The sequence below is a fragment of the Colias eurytheme genome, chromosome 12 (genome assembly GCF_061535395.1).
Source record: "Colias eurytheme isolate Ceu_HAF_F1 chromosome 12, ilColEury1 Martin Lab GWU primary, whole genome shotgun sequence".
Taxonomy (NCBI): domain Eukaryota; kingdom Metazoa; phylum Arthropoda; class Insecta; order Lepidoptera; family Pieridae; genus Colias; species Colias eurytheme.
This window is the reverse complement of record NC_142991.1, coordinates 3,395,302-3,421,736: the sequence shown is the minus strand read 5'-3', so window position 1 is coordinate 3,421,736 and position 26,435 is coordinate 3,395,302. Positions and strand designations below refer to the sequence as shown.

Below are 26,435 nucleotides of genomic sequence, written 5' to 3'. Positions count from 1 at the left end.
TTAATTCAAAACAATATTTGTTATAAAAGATAAGTGAACGCTTAGATCATATTAAGTAAAAGCTGCTTTTAAAACGCAAGCTTAAATTACGAATAATTAATTATAATATTACAATTAAGAAAAATGTATGTTAGGGTAATTTCTTTATGAATGAATTCATTAGAGTTACGTCTTCATTAAACAAAATGTTTTTTTAAACGTCAAAAAGTTTAATACTGGTTCAATTTTTCTTATTCTTATAGCAACAGCCAAGCAGAACTCTTTATTGTTTATTCAACGTTAATTCATTTTTAATTCGAATTTTACTAAAAACGAATGAAAACCACCATGAGAGATCTGCAGCGGTCCACCGTAGGCGAAGCCTACGCACGCCTACGCGGGGCGCGGCGTTCTACGGCAGACCAACCGCTACGCATCCCGTCCCGGCGTTAGGTATATAACGCACTGTTGTTCTACGAGCAGGTCACTTTACGTGACGAAGTGCGCGCAGTAACCGTCGGTCTAGTGCTTAGTGTGTACGATAACTTACAAGTTACAGGTAAGTTTGTGGAAATGAAAAGGGGATGATTTTTAAATTAGTTGGGAAACTTTTGAAAACTTTCGAAGGGATTTACAATTTTTTATAAAATTTTAAAGTAAATAATTCAGTAAAGTTTGTAACTGTAACTTTTATTAATTTATAAAATAATTAAATCGCAAGCTTAAAATATTTAATAATTATTTAATTAAAAAAACGGATACCCCTATTTAAAATTACTTCCACCATTAACTGAATATAATAAACTTGATATACAAAAAATAGAATAATTATTATTTAGGAAATACCGTTTCACTGAAAACAAAAAAAAACGGCTTTTAATTAAAGTATTTTGTTAGCTTTACTCGCGTTACGAGCTTGTCCACTGGCCTGTGACATTATACAACAATACATGTATTGGATCGAGTTTAAATATCATATATTCCCTTTGAGGGATCCCTTTGAATAAGCCGATTCATAATTAAAATTCACAAATACGCTATTAATTTAGGACGAAGGTAATTACATCAAAGGTACACGGAAATTTCTCGTTATCCGAAAAGAATCACAGCAAAGCAAAAATATATTAAATTATTTGACTAAAAGGAAAGCTAATTATTATTTCCGGAAAGTATTGATATTATTTATGTCTTCGTTCTTTATGATATTGTTTTATATCGTTCAAATATTTGGGCGTTTTAATGAATACCTCTGTTGAATACTTCTAACTTTGAAACTTAGTTAAAGTTAGAACTTGTTCTAAATATTAAATTTAGTTTTTAGGTCCATTGAAACTACAGGTATTAATTTTGTAAAGGCTTTAAATAGTATATTTGTCTCTATTGTAGATATTTTCATAAATACGATATTATTAAATATACGACGTAAGAAATTATATTAAGAAATAAAATTTTTAAATAAAATTTTAATTTACATTTCATAATAATCCCTTCAAGAGATAACCATTACAAACCTAGTCTTCTAATTAATAAAAAATTCAGTCAATTTAATGAATATAGTAACAAACATTTATTTTACTTATAAAATATAGCTTGTTTTGCATGGAAATCAAAGTATTTTAATGCTAAATCGGACTCCTTATACTTGTTAATTAAGAATAATTTTATACGATTCCTTGGTGTGTCTATTTAAACTTGATACATGAGTATTAACTAAAATACATAATATGCTTAAGCAGAATCCCATAAAGATCGTTCTAATATTATGAGATTAAATTATTTTTTAAAGAACTTTATTCATGAATGCAACACCTTTTTTCAAATGTCATTGAATTCCTAGTGGAGATAAGTCAAACAAATTTACTAAAAATCATTGAAATCCGTTCAATCGTTCTTGAGGTTTTTTATGTTTTCATTTTATTATCGTTGTGAATTGTGTATCTAAAAATATTACCACAACACCTAAATTCATATTGATATAAAGACAATAAATATTTTCAGCCGACCTCGTTCTTCGGCTTAAGAGATTCCGTTGATTCATTTTTATAAATGCTATTTACATTATACAGGTTTTTTTTAAAATAACCAACGCTATTTTTGTCGGAAGAGAACACGAGAAATAATTTCGTAATCTGTGTAAGATTAGGCATAACTCATCTTTCTTGTTTTACAAATATTCAACGCTTTGCTAAACGTTTTATACGTGAAAAAGTATTTTTTATTTTGTCATTTGCAAAAGCACTCGCTATTCTAAGCTTAAATATTTCTGCCCATCTTTTATGTGGCCATAGGTATATTTAGACAAAACTCTTTGAATGAACTACGATTTTTCCAAATGAATAAATATTCAAATCATCAGATAGTGAGCGCTATGTGTAAATTATTAAAAGCGAAAAATATTCATATACATTATTAGTTCTTCATTAAGAAAATTAGCCGGCACTAAATGTGTTGCGTCGGAACTATAACCTAATATTCGAGCGCATGTTCGTAAAATGAACTCGGCTCAATTTCACTTTTATGTCAAAATTGTTTTATAAAATCTCACTGATATTGCTAAAACTGTAGGGAATTCGTAAAGTTAATGTTTTGTTTTAAATAGATTAAATTATTCATAAATACGGACATGAAAATAAATCTACGATGATTTTTATATATGTAGCCGAAATATCCGCATATGCAGAGCTAAAAGGATGCATTTCGCTTCTAGCTATAATTCTGGAATATTAAAAATTTTGTTGAAACTCTTAACTATTTCTATGGCTAATTGAAACTAAAACTACTTGAAGTGATATGCTCATATTATGCACTTATTTAATAAAATAGTTATGATCAGTATTAGGTACCTACTTACTATATGCAATAGCTTCTATAAAATATCTGAATTGGATTCATCTTTCTTGGGTAAAGTTCTTTAGTACACAATTTATTATTTCAGTATAAATAATTCAATACTATAAAGACCATTGACACTGTGATAAAAAGTCCTACCTACAAACAGAATAAATATTTTTTCTATTATGAAAGAGATGTCACTGTGTCCATTAAACAAAGACACGTAGACACACGTAGGCACGTTCCCTCGGCTATATTTTTAAAACGAAGAGTCATGACCGACGTAAATTAATCCTTGGAAGTTATTTTAACGTTCACATAAGCTTTTTGATCTCTTCTTCGGAAACCTGATTCAAATGGTACTTTTATTTAATTACTGAGTAAAATATATTTTTTTTTAATTGAGGAGGAGGACATTGAGAATATGCTATTTTTTTGTAATTGTCCATAAAATACATTCGCGCTACATATACTACGCATATAAAAATAACCTGCAGGTTATTTTTGTATTTTTGCCTTAAGTCTTTGTTATATTCAATGTTTTTCACATATCCGAGTACATTTTGTTAATTGGATCTATAGTACCTACCGGAAAATCTGAGTAATCCAAACAAGGTTCACTTTTATGTAAAAGTAAAGTTTTTCCAATAATTTACATTAAACTAGCTTTTCGCCGACGGCTTTTGATTTTTTAATATTTTCATATTTTAAGCCGCGTGGTAGCATTAAAAAATGTCATGACATGATTACGAAAATTCTTTATTAGTTTATACTTAAAGCCTAAAAATATTCAAATCATTTAATAACGTTAGAGTTTCATACTTGTAGCTTTCGTAGAACGAACTTGTGCAGAACTTCGTAGCGTTTATTGCCTATTTTATCCCTTTGATAGATTATTATGAATTTAATATCAGCAGAGCGTTGTAATGTCAATCAGACATTTATAGATCATTTAATATGCATCAAAGATTTGTAACTATTTTTGGATTTTGTGCTTAAAGTTATTATTACATATTTTAATCGTCAAAAAATGCATTCATTCAACGTAGCTGTTAAAGAATGTGATACCTACACAGTAAATAAAGAGCAACTAGCTGTCATATTGAACTTCAGCATAGAATATATATACTGCTTTCAGTCATAGCTTTGAGCATTGAACAATGCCGGAGATTGCATGATGTATATGAAAGTTTACATTATATCTCAAATAAAAGAAAAATATTTCGGACATACCTTGTATTGGCTATATACTAATAATTGGCCTCTGTCGGGCTTTATATTTGTTTTAATTGTTGGTCTTAATAGAAAATAAATATCTGTATATTATTTTACAAATATTTTTAATACCGAAGGTTAAACGATGTAACAAATGAAGCTCAAGCTTTTTAGAATTCACATATTCAGATTAATTTAGAAAATTAAGTATTTTTAAAACTTTCATAAAAAGGAAAATAAAAATAAAACGAAGCTCACAAATGTTTTATCCGAAAGAAAACACGCTCGAGACAACGAGAATCACAACAAGTTATCTATTTATTCAAATTGATACATTTATTTGTATTCACAAGAAAACTGAGAACTTGCGGTACGAACAATTCATGAAGTTTGCACTCATTTTAAAGTTGCGGATTGAACGTTTTCAAAGAATACAATCTCATAGAACTAAGATATGGTTCATAAATCTAAACCGGATTCAATAAACTTTCATTTAGACTTGAGAGCATCGGATGTATCAGGCCTGTTTTATTTTGTTTCAATACTTGTTTATGTAGTTCGCATTTTCATTTTCATTTCAAGATTGAAGATTTAAGAAAAGTATAGGCTCAATGACAATTAGTATCGACAAAAGTACGATTATTTTAAACGTTTTATAATTTAAACTGATTATTTTGCAATGGTGCAAAATATAATTTGAGATGTAGTACAAGCATAGTAAAATAAATAATAAATACAATTGTTAAAAAAAAAACCTTCCTTTTATTTTATTATAGCTTCATATAACTTGAAATAAAAAGCGTTAAACGAATAAATTAATAAAACATATGTGATAAAACCAACCCAGTAAACGTATGACTTTATACACGTAAAACGTTTGAAAACTTTTGAATAGGCAAGAATGCTTTAGAAAGTGCATACAACAGAACCTTTGATGAACATAGCTGTTGTTCCTTTCGGAATCACTACATACGCAGTTTCACTCATAATTTGTTGCCAGATAAATTTCATACTTCGTTATAAGCACGTGTTGAGGGAAAATATAATAATTTCAATATACAATAAAAGCAACAAGTTTAAATGTATGTGTGTATCATCTCTGTTTTTTAAGTATAAAAAGGAAGCGCATGAAGTTCAATGTGGAATTAGTAGATGATTTCGACTGTCATTTGGGAAGGGGATATCTTATTGCATGTATCCTGTATAATATTTATACACTATGGTTTTCCTAGCACAAGCAATGATTGCACAAGCGAAATATAATGTTACAATTTTACTATTTTTCCGACCTAAAAGTATAATTATATTTTAATTAGGTATATTAAATCAATGTTCGCGTGAAATATTAATTATTAACCAGGATCTACCCACCTTTTATTAATAAAAGCAGGCTAAAATATTAAATCCAAGATGCCTAAAATATTCGGCCTTTAAATCACCTGTTAAACAAATCCCACGTTCGTTAACTAACGAAACGGTACTAAATAAAAGACGAGGTTTCAATTAACAAGCAAATGACATAGCGTTTATTTGAAAAGGTAATTAATGAAAGCATCTAATAGAAAGTGGTCGAATGAAATCGCAAGTTTGCAGATTTGACATCTTATACTGTTAAATATTCTTGAACAAAAGATTTGAAAAGTTCAAACGGCCATGAATTAAACGTGCAACAAGAAAATATATAGTACCTACTTACTGCCATATAATTCGAAATTTAGGGCAATAAATAAATTATTAAAACTGTTACAATTATTTGTACGTACAAAATACAATTATTGCTATCGTATACTTTGTAATCTTATTACATAGACGGTTTTTGACCTGATTGAACAACTTCAGTTACTTAATACGAATATCGAATAACGTATGTATGTGTAACGTGTTATATTCGATTCAAATACATTGCGCTTATGAAAATCTATGTTCCAGCTAAAGAAAGTGTTCTTTACATAAGCATAAAATTTTATTGTATTTTATTCTCTCACAATATCCATACGAAATCCCAAGGATATACAAAAATATATATTTGATCTTTCATCTTTTTATAGATATTCCAATAAGAGTATCTATTATTGATCTTATAAAAAAAGTTATATGACATAGACCTTACATAGACAATGTTTCGGGCCGAAGAAACCTATTAGAAAATATAATTGCAATGAAGTTGTATTTAAAAAGTAATTTATACCAAAACCAGTATTCCAAAAGGCAAAGAAAATTCTATTCTAACTATTTACAATATCATTTTAAAATGCAGTCAAACACTTTCATGCAATAATAATGTCAGAGAATAAATTATTCACGTATACTATTAAAAATTATGTAACGAAGGTAAGCAAATTAATTTTTAACACGCTATATTATTATTTAATGGGTAATATAATATTAAATGTTTATGATCACTAAAATGTTGCGGGCTTCATTAAAACACTGTATCAATTTCAATTAGGATACCTTTATTTTTTAATCTGAAGGTTAATCATAATATATCCTTCAGTTTTTATAATGTAGCACAATTATAATATAACTTGTAGGTACAATTATTTCAAATCAATGTGAAAACAATAACAGACCACAAAAAAACGTTTATTCGTATATGTAACAAAATTAATTAGTGATGATTCCCTGTAATAATTACATAATTTTGATAATAGGTACTATAATCTCGGTCAGCGAATAAGCATTCTAATAAACTTTTTTCTATCATATATGTATTCGGTTAAATTTGTCAACACTCTAAATGGATAGCTAAAATAAATACCTCCATTTGTATAGGAATAGGAAATACATGCCCAAAAGTAATTACTGTATACAGTGGGCGCCAGCAATTTAAACATAGCCTGCTATTTTATCCAGAGCGATCAGTATTCAATTGTTTTGGACCTAGTAATTACTCAACACGTTCTCTTATCGAGACCCGGTGATAGAACAAGCGAATTCAATATTGTTTCCAGTTTAGGACTACGGGAATCTAAAAAAGTATCCAATGCCTTTATGAAACATTTTTGAAGCGGCCTTTATAATGAAATGAGAATATAAAATATTTCGTAAAAAATGGAGCGTAAATACGTTATATATCTATAAAATCCTATTTTTTAAATCCAATCGTAAATTTTAATTAATTGTAATACGTGTTTTCAATTTCATTCTCAAATCTTTTTAAATTGATTGGCAATTTATGAACGAATTGGCTGATATAAGACAGGATAAATGGTATAGCGTTCAATTAAACTATTTAATACTAGCTTTCCGCCCGCGGCTTCGCCCGCGTTTTCAAAGAAAAACCCGTTCCCGTAGGATTTCCGGGATAAAACCTATCCTATGTCCTTTCTCGGGTATCAAAATATCTCTATACCAAATTTCATGCAAATTGGTTCAGTAGTTAAGGCGTGATTGAGTAACAGACAGACAGACAGAGTTACTTTCGCATTTATAATATTAGTATGGATTTTCTATATTCTAATACATAATATAGATTGTTAGTGAACAACTTTATATTAATAAACTATAATTAACGTTAATCTAAATTTAGGTTTTCATATAGAGTTGCCATTATTTCCGTAATTTTAATAACGTCGTTGGTGGTTATTGGTTACTGTGGAATGTTGTCATTTTGTACAATAATAATTAGTAAAGTGTTTGAGGTAATGTCTTATGGTGCGAAAATTATGTACAAGGAACATGCTATTAATATAAATAATTCGTATGCCGACAATAATGAAATAACGTTGTGGTAAAGGCAATATCCAATATGTTTATAATTATGATAGTTCTTTATATAAGGAAAGTGTGTTAAAATTTTAAATATAATATATTAGCATTTATAGCAGTTGTTGTTCTCATGAATAATTATTTCTTGGAGGTTTTTTAACATTATTGATTGAATATGAACAATTACTTACCATGTAATTTAGGTAGGTATTTAGGTATTATGAAATATTAGATTTCCGCCCGCGGCTTCGCCCGCGTTTTCAAAGGAAAACCCGCATAGTACCCGTTCCCGTGGGATTTCCGGGATAAAAACTATCCTATGTGTTAATCCAAGTTACCCTCTATATGTGTGCTAAATTTCATTGTAATCGGTTCAGTAGTTTTTACTCGAAAGAGTAACAAACATCCATACATCCATACATCCATACTTACAAACTTTCGCCTTTATAATAGTATTAAGATAAGATTAAGACTAAAAGCCATTAAGAATTATCTTTAACATAAAACTTACAGTATATTTTACATATAAGTTTAATTTGTGTTTATGTTTGCTACTTTACGATAAGGCCATAAGCAAACGAGAGTTATCCCGTAATCCTAAAGGGAGTAACTATTGTACATTCCGATATCTTTCGGATAGTTAATGCAAATTTGCTTTGTGCTTCGTGATATATCTATACAAATATTATAAAGAGGAAAGGTTTGATTTTTTGTTTGTTTGTATGAATTGAATAGGCTCCGAAACTACCTACTTGGCAGATTTGAAAAATTCTTTCACTGTTGGAGAGCTACATCATTTCTGAGTGACATAGGCTAGGTTTTATCCCGGAAATCCCACGGGAACGGGAACTATGCGGGTTTTTTTTTGAAAACGCGGGCGAAGCCGCAGGCGGAAAGCTAGTTATGGAATAATTATTGAACTAACATGGGTACACTTACTTGTTTTGTTATTCGAGTACAATAATTATTGTAGACATTTCACCAAAGATTCAGAATTTAGCTGCGCCGCTGACATTCAAACCAATTCTTGCTGTACCTCAAAAAGTAAAAAATAAGAACAGATCAAGAAGTTTTTCAATTTAGTACGAAAAAAATGGAGTATCCTCAATTTAATCTAAGGAGATGCATGGATACATAGTTTCCGGTTGATAATAAATATAATGATGTATAAATTAATTTATCTGAACTTGGATAGGCGAAAATACTGAACTATAAAAAAGGAAATCGCTCCAAGAATCAAAAAATATTATTCAGTATACGATTATCCTCAAGATATGTTTTCAGGGTTAGGTAATATATGTATATTGTACGTGAATTAGATTGTTCCATCAAAACTATTGAATTTATATTCATCGAGAGTTTTTCTATTATCATTTCGTATTTGGAGATCTAACAATTTTTTGTAGTCACTATTATTTAAATTGAAAATGTCTCTAAATAGGCTACAGTTATTTGCTTAATAAGTTTGGTAAACTGATTAATTCGAGTCCCTTTGAGTAATTAAAGGTCTTCGGTTAAGTGTGAACCCAGTTAAGCGGTCACTTTTGTTATCTAATTTCAGATTAATTTAATTAAAACATTATAAAGAGACAATTATATTGTACCGGTAATTCGCACCCTACTTAAATGAGGTGTTGTTCAAATACGGAATAACAATAATAAATGAGCAGATCGTATTAACTTTCAAATAGTAAGTAGGTAAAGTGAGTATTAGCTTGGTATTAGTTTGTAAATGCTTCCTAAAAGATTATGTCACAATTTGGTTATGCTATAATCGATCATCGGTTGGGATGAATGAACAAGTTTCCTAATTTTTATTAATGTCGGATCTACTTTTAAACTGCATTTGTAACGTGCAGTTCTTGTAAAAACTTTATAATGTTTAAATTTGTTAGTTACTATTTTTGATCTACTTATTTTGATTTACTTATATTTTGATCGAAATACAGATAATCTAAATACAACAAATATGTACTAAACATTAAGGTAGGCTACGACTTACATGCCATTGGGACAAAAGCTCAAAATTAACAAAAAAGAAAAGGACATGGGTTCCGGTTCCAGCATCTTATCTTTTTAATCTCTTGTTGTTTTTAAAGTTCCTCTAAAATATACCTACTATAAATTTCATAAAGCAGCGCACTTCTATAAAAAAAATGTAATATTTTATTAAAAAGTTTCAATTAAAACTTATCAAACCTAGCCTCCTTTGACGTGAATGAAAACTCAAACAAAATTATGTCCTCAGACGCTGAGAAAGAAAACATATTAGTAAAGTTTTGACCCGTTTCAAGGCTAACCTAATCACAATCTATTGGGAATCCTTTTAGCCTTCACGTATATGTTTTAGCCAATGCTTTTAATCACTTTACTGCGAAAAAATGTTGTAACGGAATCTATTCGAAGTGGAAGCCATTCAAATCTAATAGATATTTGATAGATTGATACATAGGTACATAGATTCTATACAGCATCCACTGTTAAATTACATATAACTCGGACAAGTCGCTCTATGTAGAGATGTAAAAAAATCATTAATTTAGTATTGTTATTAACTCTTATCATATGCTAAGATTAGCACTTTTATACAAAAGCTAGAAATGTATTTAACCAAAAAGTACAGGAAACATAAGCGACTTTAAAAACGCGTTCTCCCGACGTTTTAAAATAGACACGAAAGAAGATAGTCGCTATACATATAATTATGAGCAGTTCACACTACAAAGAGCAACATATTTTCCCGTTTGGCAACTCCCGCGTTCGCAAGCTGTAGCCTGTAATTCCGACTTACGGGCAAAGGTGAATTTGGACAACCTTAGTACAGACGATATATTATAGCATAGAAATAAAAAGGAACTTACTATTTTACTCTTAATATATAATAAAACCTCTGCTTATTCAGATAGTTAAAAGGTCTTGATAGTCTTTAATAAAATAAAATAAAATATAGCTGTTCAATCGATGTAGATAGATACTTAGAGACAATCCAAAGATTATATTCTATGACATAGAAGAGACAAATTTAATAATCAAAGCCACAATTTACACGTAAAAAAGCTTTAAAGCTATTATACATTTTAAAGAAAATGTATTGTCGTTCGCGCTATTTAGCTATTTTTAGGTAAAGGAAGTGAAATGTCAAAGCATATTTTCTAATTTTAGTAGCAATGTATGGCAACTTTAATTATTTATAAATCATATTATGCCTTTGCGATTGCCATATACATAAATGAAGTCAATATTGCTCAAATTTCATGATATAATAATTGTTGCTTCTATACTCAAAATATTATGATGTACCCTAATAAATTCAAACGAAGGTGTGGTAGCATAGCCCATTCTAATTAACACGCATATTTCGTATTTCTTTAGGGAAATAACAGTTATTTTAAAGTGTACCTACTATTTATGAAATTTACGGATTAAATAATTACTCGCTTCATCACTAAGTACATAGTAGGTACCTATAAAACAAAGTCGCTTTCTCTGTCAATATGTCCCTATGTCCCTTTATATGCTTAAATCTTTAAAACTACGCAACGGATTTTGATGCGGTATTTTAAATATTAGATAGTGTGATAATTCAAGAGGAAGGTTTTAGTAGACTATATAATTTATTAGGTTTTAGACAAAGCGGGCGAAGCCGTGGGCGGTAAGCTAGTAATTACATAAAGAAGAAAAGTAACAATTAAAGAAACACATCAATTATTCAATAATTAAATACTTAAAAATGTTGATATTTCTACCTAAGAATATTTTTAAGAACTGTAGATAAATAATAGGTAAATCAGTCTGTAGTTCTAGATATTATCAGCCAATTAACCTAGGTTGTACCAACGAACCATCAATACATTTGTGCACAATAAACAGCCAATAACTTGATTTAGTTCCGGACCCCTATACATTTGCAATCCTTACAATTCAAAGGTTTTCGGTGATAACCTATAACTCTGAGGAATTGTTCCACCTTTTACCAGCCGCACAGTTCCACCATCGGACCACACGCCGTAAAAACCAGTTCCATCCGCACCATCTGGATGGTTGGCGCTCCACCACTGTCCGCTTCACCCGCAACTTCCTTCCGCGTACGGTGAAACTGTGGAACGATTTGCCACCTGCGGTGTTCCCGAACAACTACGACATTGGGGCCTTCAAGAAAAGAGCTTATTTGTCCATAAAAGGCCGGCAAAGCACCTGTAACACTTCTAGTGTTACAAGTGTTTATGGGCGGTGGTGACCACTTAACATCAGGTGGCCCATCTGCTCCTTTGCTTGCTCTGATATAAAAAAAAAAACTGGTTTACCTTATATTAGTATTCTATACACAATCGGCTTCGGTACTTGCATTGAACCGTGGGAAAAACATCAATTTTATGAACCCTCTTTTATTGCCCAAGCATCTTATAAAGATGTGCTAAAATTTTGTATCGCTCAATTATGTGAATGTCGAGATTTATTTTCTTCAATTTTTAAGGAGATAATAAACAGATTGTATTTAGAAATATAAAAAAGAAAAAACTTACTGAATTTGTTTTTTGAGTAAAATTCGAATTTTAAATTTCATTATTAAATTAATATTAGTTCAAATAAGCCAATATTAGGACTATCTCATCACAAAATATTACGTAAAAGTAAGTCTGATTGTTATAAAACCTTTTTGCGTTCATCAACAATTTTGCAAATGAAAGACAATATTTCTTTAATTTACTTAAATACAAAGTAAACGTCTTTGAACGTAAAATAGAGGTAGGAATAACGAGATTACAATATTAATCAAATTATGATTTGCCTTTTAAATTAGAAGATTTACTTTATTTGAAAATGTTTAAAGGGTTATAGGACGAAAACATTAGTAGTCATTGTTTTGCAGTTTAATTTATTAGTTACCTATACTTCCATGTTTTGTGAAGAATAAATAGATTTTCTTAATATTTTATCAATTATTTATAATCATTTGAAATAGTGGATTTGCTTTACTTAACAGAGATCAATTTGGTCCTAAATTAATTAATTTCAATATTCTCATTTCTCTACTTGTATGGGTCTAGACTGTTTGTTATGCATACCTACATACTTACCTCTATGTTTTTACGATTAAATTGCCAAAAATATCAACAAACCAATCACGTTAAAAGCGTTGAAAATAATGGTCAAATTGTTTCGGTTCATAAAAAGGCGTTGTAAAATATTCAGTATTTTATTTCCCATCTGAAAGGGAACGGTTTTCGTGGCCCTTTTCAATGAATGTATTTTTGACTTGGCATTCATTGTTTGTGGGTTTTTTGTGTCTATTGGACGCGAATCGCAATTTTTAAAGGACATTATGGATTAACCAAAATTGTCTTGTCTTCATAATGTTAAATGCAATATACCTATAATAGTAGTAACTTACCTAACACATTTAAACTTATTTTGTTTTAATTAAATGATATTATGACTATTAATTATTGGTCTCTAACTCGAATTATTTAGGTACCTACCTACAAACTTCATTCTCCTGTTAATCACTACATAGTAGGTATAAAACAAAGTCGCTTTTTCTGTCCCTATGTATGCTTAAATCTTTAAAACTATACGCAACGGATTTTGATGCGGTTTTTTGTAATTGAGTGATTCAAAAGGAAGGTTTTAGTATATAATTTATTAGGACTAGGATTTTATTTATTTAGACAAAGCGGGCGAAGCCGCGGGCAGAAAGCTAGTATTCTAATATATTTTTATTTATTTATTTTTTAGTTTTAAACCTTCATACTAAATAATGTTTCATTATGAGAATTAGTTAACGTCATGTGCATGTCTTAATACTCGTATATAATAAAATTTACCTGCTAGGAAAACCTCTTTACGCTAACCTTATTATGTATGTTAATAGGTTGAAAGGTAGTTGAAACTTATAAAGGGAGTGCATACAAAAATAATACTCGACTTTCACTGGACTGCACTTAACTATTGCCTTTTAATATTTACATAATCCGGATTACCGCTTTTGCAATCTAGATAGAAATATCATACTAGACTAACACAGGTTTTATAAAGTGGACGCTTTTTATAAAATAAATTCTTATTTCCTTTAGTATTAAATTGTTACAATCTCCTTTCTTGAGCGATTTCATACTTAAAGTAACACTGAAATGTCGGTACTGATAACACAGCATATTCTTAAACAATTAAATATTATTGAATTAATATTATTTAATTATTGAATTAAATTAATATAATATGTCCATTGTATTTAAAAATACGTTATAAGTTACTTAAGATTTGATTTTGATTATTTAAATGTTGACTTGTGGTAAAAAAAATATATTTTTAAATCTGAAAAACGGATTAATGTACAGTAAAAGTTCCTTATTCGCGGGTAATAGGTTCCGTAAATGTGCCGCGAATAGAGAAACCGTGAATAAGGAATGGTAATTTGTATGGGGTTATAGGGAATACGTTCTTAGGTGATGAAATAAAAAAGCAAATACATAAAGAAACCAGTTTAATTTAAGTTTTTGACCAAACATATTTATTAATTACCATTTAATTAGGTATTATCTTCAGGTTTAGGCAATGGCTTGTCACTTTTTACTCGTTTTTCATTTTTTTTAGTCGACATTATAAATTCGTAGTTGTAGTTCAAGCGTTTACTAAGGATAACGAATGGTTTTTATTTAGGTAAATACATATATGTATGTACCGATGTACCGATTCGATCCGCGAATAACGAATTTTAGGCCGCGAATACAGGATTTAGGTCGCATTTTTTCCATCCGCGAATAGTGAAACCGCGAATGAAGGAAGCGCGAATAAGGAACTTTTACTGTACTTTGATAAATACTACTTTTCAAGCTTGAGTAAGTAAAAATATTACACATAGAAGCACATAAAAGGTTGTAGGCTTATTACATTAATATGGTTTTCTATGTTATTTGTATAATTACAAACTACATATTAAGCAGTAATAACTGTTTCATTATTTTAAAAACTCACACATGTGATTCGGAGCTTTTTCCATTTGTTTCATGCATTGATTTCATAATATTATTTTATTTGAAAATTATGGGGTCATTTTTTAGTCCATGGCTAAGTATTAACTTATCAGTATAATAAAGTATTACTTAAACAATAAAATAAAAATATTACCCGTAAAATCTCAAAAGACGTGCATTTAGAACACTTTTTAAATGGTTGATTACGAAATTTGACGAATAAATTTTAAACCTGAAGGTCGATAAATTAGCTCTTTGTGATATTATATTACATTATTATATATTACATATACCGTTATACGTTTAGGAAGTGTGTACGTGTTCCCAGGCTTGTCTTATTTTAGGCAAACCGGAACATGCATAATACCGATTACTGCCTATTGGAGCATAGATATCTCATGTTGTCAAACACACCACACGACATACATTCTGTAGTACAATCATGTTATTTCAGGTGCAATGACTTTATGAGAATATTCCGAAATACATGTGTAAACTATTACTGTTTTTAATATATAAATTTACCTTACGTAATATATATATTAATGTATAAATATCTATACGTACATTCATGATATTTGCCCTTTTAGTTGAATTTAAATATGTACAATTTTTAAAAACTACACATTTTGCTCATATATTGTATTATACATATTATACGAAAATATTATGACGTCATAGTTCATTCTAGTATCATAAGGAAGATATGTACATAAAATAAAATAGAAGATGTATTTAATTATACATAGGATGAAAGCATCTTGAGAGAAATCAAAATGGCCAACACGAAAGCTTACCAAGTAAAGCTTTGACTTAAGAAACGACGTAGCTGAGAGCACGGCTAAGTACAGGAATCAGAATATCTGGATAGAAATTCATTAAAATCTGTAAATAGATATATATTTGTTTCCAAGATAGCTACAAAGTAGATATTAAATAGTAACTATATCGTCATCTCTAAAAATAGCTATTATTACCCGAGTAGCACCGCTCTACAAAATAAAATATTATATTTGTTTTTCACATACACAAAAGGAACATCTATTAAATAATACATAAACTAAATCAGATATTTCCACTCTCAGTCTTGTATATTCTTATCGTAAAAATAAAAATAATACCTACTATGTATGTAGTATGAAGTTGATGACTCGTTAAAGCGAATCACTTTTACCCAGGTACCGCTTAAACATATAAGTTCATCGTAAACTAATTCATCTCTATGCGTTTATTACACTCCCTAGTTACTACGATAGTTACAATACGGCTTATTCCCCTTACAATTAGTAGTGATGGCATAATTCGACGAGCAACAATTACTCAGAACAACTTGCAAGAAAGGATAAGTACCCTAACTTTGTTAATGATGATTAAACTGCCAATTGTTTGGTTAAACGTAGAGTTGGTGATGATTTAATATGCGAAATTGAATTATGAACATACCATTTAGTTATTAGTAACGAAATGTGGTGTGTTAATTGTTTAGGGCTCATTTTAATGACTTTTATGTCATCTGTTTTAAAGTAGATAATCTTATGTCGAACATAATTTTTTATGAATCTTTCGATTGCGGGTATTTTGAAAAATTAATTTAATTAATTATTACCTACAGTCTTTTTTATATTAATAGTTTAAAAAAAATATATATGTATTCTACCAATCACGTTGTAAGATTAATTCATTCTAACAGTAAAAAAAATATTTTAAAGATTTTATCGACAAATTATTACAATTTCACGAGTGCTTTTAAATTTAGTGCTGAAGATTCAGATTCGACTGTTTCAATATCAGTTCTGTTAAGATCAACATAAATACTTTTTCGCTTTTCCAAGTAAAGAATGCTTTTGTGTAACTTTCACGAATTTAAGCAGAATGATTTTATTTCATTTTCTAATTACTAGATACTTTGATGCCTAATTGACTTCGCCTACAGGGTTATTTGTATTAAAAAATTATATAATATGTAACGGTTCTTAGATAATTGATTGGCTATATTATAAAGTTTTTATTTACAAGTAAAGAGTAGGTATTATTTAAACTATTTTCCATCAATTGTAAAATTTTGAACGTTAAAGTATAGATATAACTGCAAATAATAATTGCTATTATTTATATTTACTATCTAATCCCTCTAATCGTTGCCCTGTTATTTCTTTAAAATAATTTTGTTGCGATATAATTAGTAATATATTCAATTTGCATATTGAATAATTTAAAAAAATATTGAGTAAAAATCATGTAGCTACAATTGTGAAAAGAAAGAAAATCTATCATTTTTTCAGAATCTGTATATTTTTAATATCTACATAATAATTATTATTTTATACCGTACTTACGGGAGCCGTATATATTTAATGAACTGACGCATAAGAGTCTGTATTAGACCTAGATAGTGGATGAGACCTCTCAAACATTATTAATATTAAACTCTACGAATATCCTACACACACTTAGACCGAAAGAAGATTAATATTTTCCTGAGGAACCCTTGCTGGCTAAATATTAAAAATTATGTTGAGACTTTTAGAAAAGTGATGTAGAAGTTTTATAAAATTGGATTCGTTAAAACATTTTATAATCAATAGGTACCTAATATTGACTTCTTAAAAATACTCCGAAACTCCGGAATAAGATTCTGTAATTTTAAGAAAAACGCTGACGATAAGTAGCTTAAATCTAACAATCTATCAACCATAATTTGTTCAAATATTTAAAAGGTTTTATTAAATTATTTAATCTTTTAAATTAAATTATCTCTTCTGAAAAGTGTGTAAGCATTTGAACAACAAGTTAGAATTATTTTATTTATATTCAGATTAAATAAATTACACAAAAAAAAACAATTAAATATAGATGATGAGATGAACAATAGAAGAGACCACGATACAGTTAAGCGCTTCAATCGCAGTAATAATAAGCTGATAATCAAATTCTTTGGCTAATCACCAAACTGCCCAATCTTCATCAATACCCAATATTACATCAAACTCGCTTATAATTCTAATATAGGACAAGTTATAATAACTTAAGTTATATAATAACATTACGCCCTTACAGAATATGTTGCTGAACTTTCCACTTAGGTAAGAGAATGGACTTAATGGATTCATTCGTATAATTACTGACGGATTGTTAGCACGTGTACACAAATTACTTATAATTATTATAGAAAAGTTTATCTTATATAATTATTAAGATTGGAATTTAGAATAAATTTTCGGTAATAAAATATTTCTAGATATATAATATTTCTAGTAGATTATATACCTATTCCTTGTAGTCTACTGTTAAAGGGAATTTTAAAACGAATAATAGAATAAACTTTATAGTTATACGCAATACGTAAAATTTTCTTTATTTCAGTCCAAATTCAGTGCGCAATGGAAAAGTAATTGGATCTGATAATGATATAAAACTGGGAGTATATACAGTTTCGCACTTAACCCTTTTAGATTCCAACTAACAATATCTTTCCAGACTTTTCTATTCAAATATAAATCTCAGTGTATATGCCCTTATATCTAAGCATACTTTACCCACTTTTAGACACTTCAACGTATAATTAATATGAGTGCATTCAGTATGGAAATGAAACAACCCCAAGTTAACAAGGCGTAGACGTGCTAACGTTTTTAGTAGCCAGTAATGTGATAGTAACTTTACGCTTAGTTTTATTGTTACGAGGAACTGTCAACGGCTTTACAATCTTTTTTATTTTCCACTGCGTTGTTTTGTTTACGTTGTGTATAATAAGTATAGTTTTTCCTAACAAAGGTACAAATATTTTTAAGCAATGCTTGACTGAAACGTTTGTTTTAAAATATTGGCAGTTTCATCGTGATAGATAATATATTGTTTTGTCTCTCTCAAATAGTATTTTGTAGAAATGAACATTTAATAATTTAGCATTTTAATCGAATACATAATTTTTATAACCATCGCAACGGTATTAAGCACTCCCTTTAATTTAATTTGTTGATTCTCTAATTAATCATGTCTCACATTGTCTCTCGAGTATGGAGTATAAAGTATTATGAAATATTGTTAGTTTTTACGTAGTCTTTGGTAATATGTTTGTATGAAGTAGGTACCCACTTTATTAATAGGCCAGTGAATAGTTCCTCTCTTCTCTACTTAATTAGCGCTGCTAAAAACAGTAATTGTTTTAATAAATGTATGTTATAAGTGCAATATACTTAGATAGTTCTTCTCGTACAAACATAGACGTATGCGTGATTGCTTGTTTCTTGAAAATGATGATACATTAAACATTATTATTACCTGTAGGTATTTAAAATGAAAAAAACTTGTGTTAGCTCTAAAAATTCCTTAACTAGAAGAAAGCTACATTATTCCTTCGTACTTCCACATTTTCCCCTACATTTTTTCCTTCTTAACAAAGTCCGTCTTTCCAGACATGAATCTCACAATGCAACTAGCGGTGCTCGTGGCGGTGGTCCTCTGCATGGTGGACAGCGCGCCGGAGACACGAATGGTGCGCAAGCAGCAGCGACCAACACGGGGCTTCAAGAACGTCGAAATGATGACAGCTCGTGGCTTCGGGAAGCGCGCTAGGACTGAACGTAAGTGATAAAGTTTGAGATTAGACGTTCTTTTGACGGAAAATTTATGTTCAATATTAATTTTTGCACAATGTACTTATAGAATAGGGAATATTATGTTACATACTGCTTGGTTTGATTAAATGCAATTATTATAAAATCTAAGCGAATCATATTAAAAATGTATTCTATATTCTATGTATTACATAATATATCAATATACTATATTAGTATATTATGCAGAGCAAAGATACAATAAAATAATTTACCCGCTTTTAAAATTATTATTGTCTTTAAAAACATTTGTAATTTACTTCTCTGTGAAGTTTCTCTACATTCCCAAAGAAGTATACAGTAACATTTCACTAATTACTGTATAAGAGTTTCTGAGAACTAATATTTCCATCAAGATCCAACTAACCTTATCAAAACTCTAATATAATACTTCGGCGATACTTTCAAACTTCTAATGCATTTTGTCAGATTCGTAGAAGATTGGCGCGAAAAGCATCAATCTCATTCAGCTTGAAATAGAAGCCAATGGCGCGTATAATTTGTCACGGATTTTATAATACCTTTTAATTTTCTATCCAGTCTATTTATGTTATTATGAAGGAATTCAGCTTTTTATAGCTCTCTTGAGATTTAAATTCTATCGGAAAGTCAACCTTAGTATTACGACATTTTTTGCGTTGTCCTTTACTCATAGTAAACAACGCTAATTATTCAGGTCTATACTTTTAATCCTTTGTGAAAGCATTATTTATTTATTTATTTATTTATTTATTTATTTATGTAAAGGTACCTTACAGCTAAACTTACACTAGGTATTACATTAACAATTCAATACGCCAATTAAAAGGTACACCAATAACAATACATAATACTGCGAGTGAGCAAAGTATGAAGATAAAGAACGATATAACAATTACAAACCCTATATTATATATAATTATACATAGTTAAATAAAAAGGTAACAATAAATATGAGTGAGTACAAGTGTGATTGTAAGTGTGTGTGAGTGTGTGTGTGTGTGTGTGTTGTTTGTGAATTTCTTTACAAATTTTGGTCAATAAGCTGTAGTATTAATTTTTTAAACTTAGAGCGAGATAATTGAAAGGGATCTGCCAAGGAGAATTTATTATTATAATTATTCGGAATTCTCAGAAAGGGTGAATGTTTGAGGTAATTAGTAGAGGTTGCTGGGACATTAAAGAGAGGCGTATGACGAGTACGTTGTGATGGCGCACGATATTGTAAGTATTCTAAAGCAACAGGAAAATCAAAGTTATTATTGACAATATCATACAATAACATAAGGTCGATTACATCTCTACGATCCTCCAAGGTATTGATTTTATAGTGAGAGCAAGCTTGTGAATAGGTTAAATCATGTTGTTTATTTTTATATTTCATTCTATTTACAAATACCTTTTGAAGCTTTTCCAATTTAGTTATATGACATTTATAACTTGGACGCCAAATAACGCTAGCAAACTCAAGAATACTACGTACATACGCGTAGTACAAAACTTTCAAACATGCCGAATCATCAAATGGTTCCGCTTGCCTCAAAACAAATCCTAAATTTTTGTAGGCTTTTTGAGATATTAATTCAATGTGCATGCGGTAACTAAGTTTGTCGTCGAGGATCACACCTAGGTCCCTTACTGACGTAACGGATGGAATAATTTCGTTGCTAATTTTATAGTCAAAACATATAATTTTAGTAGCCTTATTTCTAGAAAAAGTTATTTTTTGGCATTTATTTGTGTTTACTGATATTTTGTTTAATTTATAATAATTGGTAAGCCTATTAAGATCGTCCTGAAGCAAGAGGCAGTCCTGAGGAGTTGAAATTTTTCTAAAAATTTTCTTGTCATCTGCATAAAGCAGAAATTTTGAATTTTTGAAACAAGTATCAATATCAAATAAATAAATGTTGTACAATAAGGGACCGAGGTGCGAGCCTTGGGGGACTCCGGAAGTGACATCAACAAAGTCAGATCTATAGCCTCCCAAGATAACAGACTGACTACGATTTCGAATGTACGATTCCAACCACCTAAGGAGATTCCCTCTGATGCCAACCGCGTATAGCTTGCGAATTAATATATTATAACTGACTCTATCGAATGCTTTCTCAAAATCCGTATAAAGCACGTCCACCTGCACTCCTTCATTCATGCTACTATTCACAAATTGTGTTAATTCTAATAAATTCGTTGTGACATTACGCGACTTAACAAAGCCATGTTGGTTGGAAGGGATGCAATTAATTGTTGAGCTGTATAAGTGTTTATGTACAATTTTTTCTAACATTTTCGCAAATATGTTAAGTAAAGATATACCTCTATAATTCGTTATTTCATTTTTAGATTCTTTTTTGTGTATGGGTATGATTAAAGCTTCCTTCCAGCATTTAGGAAAGACTCCTTCGTTTAAAGAACGCTGGAAGAGTAAACGTAAGGGTATAACTAAACTAGACTGACATTTTTTGACAAAAATTGCAGGTATTCCATCAGACCCAGCACCCTTCCGACCATCAAGCTCTCTGAATAATGCTTTTATTTCCTTGTCAGTAATCAATATAGAACAAATACAGTCAGCAAGATTTGACTCAACAATAGGATTCACAAGATCAGAAGAAACATCTGGTCGAAAAACAGATTGAAAGAAATCGCTAAATGCCGAACACATATCTTTTCCCGAAGTTAACATATGTCCACGATAAGACATACAACATGGATAGCTAGAATTCATACGTTTGTTCTTGATATAAGTCCAAAATTCCTTAGGAGAAGATTTAATAGAATTTTGACATCGTAAGAGATAATTTGAGTGTGCTTCTACTTTTAATTCTTTTACTCTAGCTCTGAGTAGTGAAAAGGTTGAATAATCGATAGGATTCTTGTATTTTTTTATTTATTTATTATTAACGTGAATATAGGTTAATCCTGTAAAAAGAAAAATTGTGTTTATTTTCCCCTTAAATTTCTCAGTCTATCCATATTATGAAGAGTTATCTCCACTTTCCTATGTTCTTGTTTGATTGTTATCTCTAGGGGTTAAATTAGTGAGGATTTCTCTTCATTAGTTCTCCAACATTTCAGTAGTGCAAATGTTTAGGAACAAAACTTATCTTTAGTGAAGTTACATCCGGATGTCTGCATTTAAAGCTGACGTAATACAAATAACTACGTTTAAGTAAAAATTGGCAATAGTCTAAAATGTTTTGTTAATTAAGAAGGACCTTCTTCCTATAATTGTAATGATTTTCATGTATTGATCAACAATATGTAATTATTTTTATATTTAATTCATTCATTTAGTATTTAAAATAATGGTTATTGATTATCATAATTGGTTAAGGCGATGTATCCCAACAAACTACGGCAGAACGCCCGAACCGCGGTACACCTACTTTTAAAAGTCCCTCCGTTGGTATCGCAAGAGATTTTGGCAAAAGAACACCGGAATTGGAATCAGAAGGTATTCAGGCTCTCAAAAGGATTCCCAACTCGCTGAATGGAAGGAAAAATTACGAATATCTCCAAACTACTGCTTCTCGTGGCGAGAACAAGAAAATCCATTTGTAAATGGCTAAGAGACTCAAGGACGGTCTATTTATATGTTGCTTGTGAGTGCTTAGGAAGCAATAAAATCTAATTTCACAGTTTCATTGAGCAGAAAGTTTCTGCTTTAGCATTTTAACTTTATCAATAGCGACAGTTCTAAAGCACAAACTTTCAGAAAGGCTCAACAGTGACTCTACATTATTATGTTGAGGTGTCAAAGAATGTATAGAACCAAACGGACTGGTACGCTTTTGGAATTTTTAATTTCAGCCTTTGAGCGTCACCTTACAGTGTGACATTTTATGTGAAACAGTTTTACTGGAATCTCTTTTACTCCACATTCATATCTGAACAATCAACATATTCTTCACTTTTACACAGATGACACACATCGCGCCACCAAGGTTTTTAAGCCCAAAGGTCCTTTAATGGTTGCGTTCGATTTTGGCAAACGCAGTGGTAACGATGATGTAAACGAAGAAGGTAATATAACGCTTGAAACGGTCGTCGCCTTATCACGCTTTCGACTGCTACCGTAGATATAACAATATGGAAGTAGAAGATGATCGCAAGAAAAGTACCCTAGGCTTCGCTTGTCAAATATTTATCGCTTCATTACTACGCGAATCTATGAGATCATTTTTGAATTCAATATTTTGATTACCATTCAGTGAAACGTATAAGTATACTATTTTTGTAATTCTGTTTTCTACCTATGAAATATGTATAAATTCTCACAGTAGAAGAGATTAGAGTGACCCGAGGTACATTCAAGCCAAATTCGAACGTACTTATCGCAAGGGGTTATGGGAAGCGACAAGGTAAAAGCGGCAGAGGTAATAAGATCACGCGATGATTTGAACCAATATAAAACCGATCGAACTATATTGGCGATATATCTTATGTTTTGATCGTGGCTTAAAAAGGCGACAAAGTGACTTATTGTTTACCTTTTATTTTCTGTATAATGCGTATCGACCGAACCTTAGCCTCAGGGACCGGCTTAACGTGAACAGACATGAAACGATACAAACAATATTGTGTGACTGGACATTATTCGATACATATCACACACGAATAAGTTTAATATTTGCTTTACGTAACATTTATGGCTTAAACTATATGCATTTTCTTTCACAATATCGGCAGCAGAGTTGCGTGAAAGATTATTTTATGTTATTTGTCTTTGGAAGATTGAATATTATTATGCCTACGCTTTTTGGTATACTCGAGAGTTATTACGCTAAAAGGGCAAAAAGTTGTGATATATCATAGTAAAAAGAAGTTCAGGTCGCATTTTCAATCAACGTTAAGGTATATACATTTTTAAAGTTTCAAATTTTGTAGTGTGATATATGAAAAAACTAGTCAATTTCAAGGGTGAATATTGCATAAGTTTTTCCTTTGAATAAATTTTATGAAAAGAATTAATCTAGTAACGTGCTAAGACTTTTAGAACTTTAAAAAACCTATGAAAGGAAGTTCAAAAGAATTAATTAGGATGCTTCTTCTAGTATTCCTATATTAAAAGATAAGTAGTTCCACACAATGAGGACTCTATAAATAATCCTTGGTCATTGAAGGTGAAGAAAATGCGACTTGACCTAATACAATTGTGGCTTCGAGATAATTAAATCAAGCTTTACTAACAGCCAAAGTCAAACTTGCTTACCTTATTTATGTGTTGTGTTGTAATTGAACGACGTTTGTTGAATAACCTACAGCGTTATTCATTGCGTGTCTTTCTCCTCAGTATTTTGCCCTGAGTGAGGTTAATTCCTTATCTTAATTACGTTTAATACGAGATTGTATTGCAGTGTATGGACTGGACAACTTCTGGGAAAATCTCGAAGCTACGCAGGATAAAGACGGACAGGAAGCTAACGAGGAAAAAAATGTGGAAAGGTAAGTACACTATTGTATCGATAAAAGGTACCTATGAATTATGAAGGATTAACTAGTGGGTTTTATCATTTCTATACTTATACATATTAATGTATTTACATAGTTTATTGCGTTACATAATTGAACAAAATATTTCTGTTTAAATATTGTTTTAGTATTATTTTTATGTTCTAAGCCTATAGGTACTTTCTTATTTTGTTGTGATATTATGTTGATCATTATGGTCATATTATGTCATCAACAAATAGTTATTGTATCTATAAATCTTATGCTTTCATTCCGCTTAACTTTTAATGATTTAGAGGCAGCGATATTGTTGACAAAAGTTATAAACTTCGGTATCAAAGCAAAATATAAAGAGATAAAATGTTTTAATGTTGTAGTCTTTAAAAATAACTTAGAAGTTTCTATGAGTAACTTTACATGTAAGAAACAAAGTTTAAATGTGCTTATCCTGTAGGTACATTAAAATAATGTCGTTTGTCTGTGACGTCACTTTCATAATGGTGATGTTCTAAATTAACTTATGTACCTATGTAAATAATAGACATCGAACATTTGGCTAAAGCCAAATTTCAATTAAGTTATTGTGGTACATTAGACAGCTTTGTATGGATACAAATTACTATGGAATTCTTGAAATTGATTTGGTTTATTATTTATTTGTCCATTGTTAACTAGTAATCTACCTTGCCTATGATTAAGGTATGAATTAAGTAGGTATATGGGTAGTAGGAAGCGAACACGAAGAGTAGGTATATTATGTAGTACGTAGAGTACGATATTTCCAATTGACACAGAATTATAGTAGGCAGTTAAAATGAAAAAGATATTTAAAAACTAAATTTTACAGCATCCCCTTGGACTGGTTTGTGAACGAAATGATTAACAACCCCGACTTCAGCCGATCAGTTGTGCGAAAATTCATCGACCTCAATCAGGTAAATAATTAATAAGAAGAATTTACTTTATCACTATTTGGATATGCTTCTAATTCTATTTTACTTTAATGTATAAAATGATAACATAATCTTTAAAAATAGATCATCTCTCAATTCCTGTGAACTGCTGCTTCCTTAACTATTGATATAATTACAAAGTTTTTAATTAAAGAAAGTTAGAGACTTGGGAAATAAATAAAAATATTGACATTTGTTGCAGGACGGGATGCTCTCGGCGGACGAACTACTACGGAACGTGGCTTAATTATAAACTTAATAAATAAATACGGTTGGAATCTGTTACAAAATAAGAGATTTATGTTTAGACAAATTATTTGCTAGATGATTTATATGTTTGTAACTTTATAGTACTGTGATATGATTATCTCTATCTTGCAATTAAAAATTATTAAAAAAAAATCGTTATTAATCAGAAAGGAGAAACAATTCGCTTAACTTTGTAAATAGTTCATTAAATAATATCAGTGGCGTGAGGTGTCTATTATTTTGAAATTTATGGTCGACGAGCATAGATAATAAATCTAGTCTATTATGTTTGTCTATGGTTGTCAGCCAGTTCGTAGGTTATTGTTGTATTCTTTTTAATTGTGAATTTAGCCGTGTCCAAACGGAGTAAATTAGTTCAAAGTTTTGAGATGGTCTTTCGATTGCGAAGAACCTGAACATAGAGGCACAAGACTTAAAGATTATTAATGTTAGTTATCTCTTGTACATTT

At 30.1% G+C, this 26,435-nt stretch overlaps 1 protein-coding gene across 2 annotated transcripts; it reads left to right on the top strand.

The window, feature by feature from the left end:
• Positions 1-477: 477 nt before the first annotated feature.
• LOC149903864 (allatotropins-like) lies at positions 478-26,435 on the top strand. Of its 2 annotated transcripts, XM_090107725.1 has the most exons (8): positions 478-538; positions 19,127-19,294; positions 22,647-22,766; positions 23,234-23,335; positions 23,593-23,688; positions 24,670-24,757; positions 25,611-25,698; positions 25,919-26,435. In XM_090107725.1, exons 2-8 carry the CDS (start codon positions 19,129-19,131, stop codon positions 25,961-25,963), a joined length of 705 nt encoding a protein of 234 aa, XP_089963851.1. In that variant the 5' UTR covers positions 478-538; positions 19,127-19,128; the 3' UTR covers positions 25,964-26,435. The 2 variants fall into 2 exon arrangements, with proteins under 2 accessions (XP_089963851.1, XP_089963852.1); XM_090107726.1 differs by lacking the exons at positions 22,647-22,766; positions 23,593-23,688.

Bases quoted from the DNA above. Each gene is read 5' to 3' on its own strand.
- LOC149903864 (XM_090107725.1), top strand. From the start codon at position 19,129: ATGAATCTCACAATGCAACTAGCGGTGCTCGTGGCGGTGGTCCTCTGC. The intron at 22,767-23,233 runs GTATTCAGGCTC...ACTTTTACACAG, and splicing joins ACCGGAATTGGAATCAGAAG to ATGACACACATCGCGCCACC. The intron at 24,758-25,610 runs GTAAGTACACTA...TAAATTTTACAG, and splicing joins GAGGAAAAAAATGTGGAAAG to CATCCCCTTGGACTGGTTTG.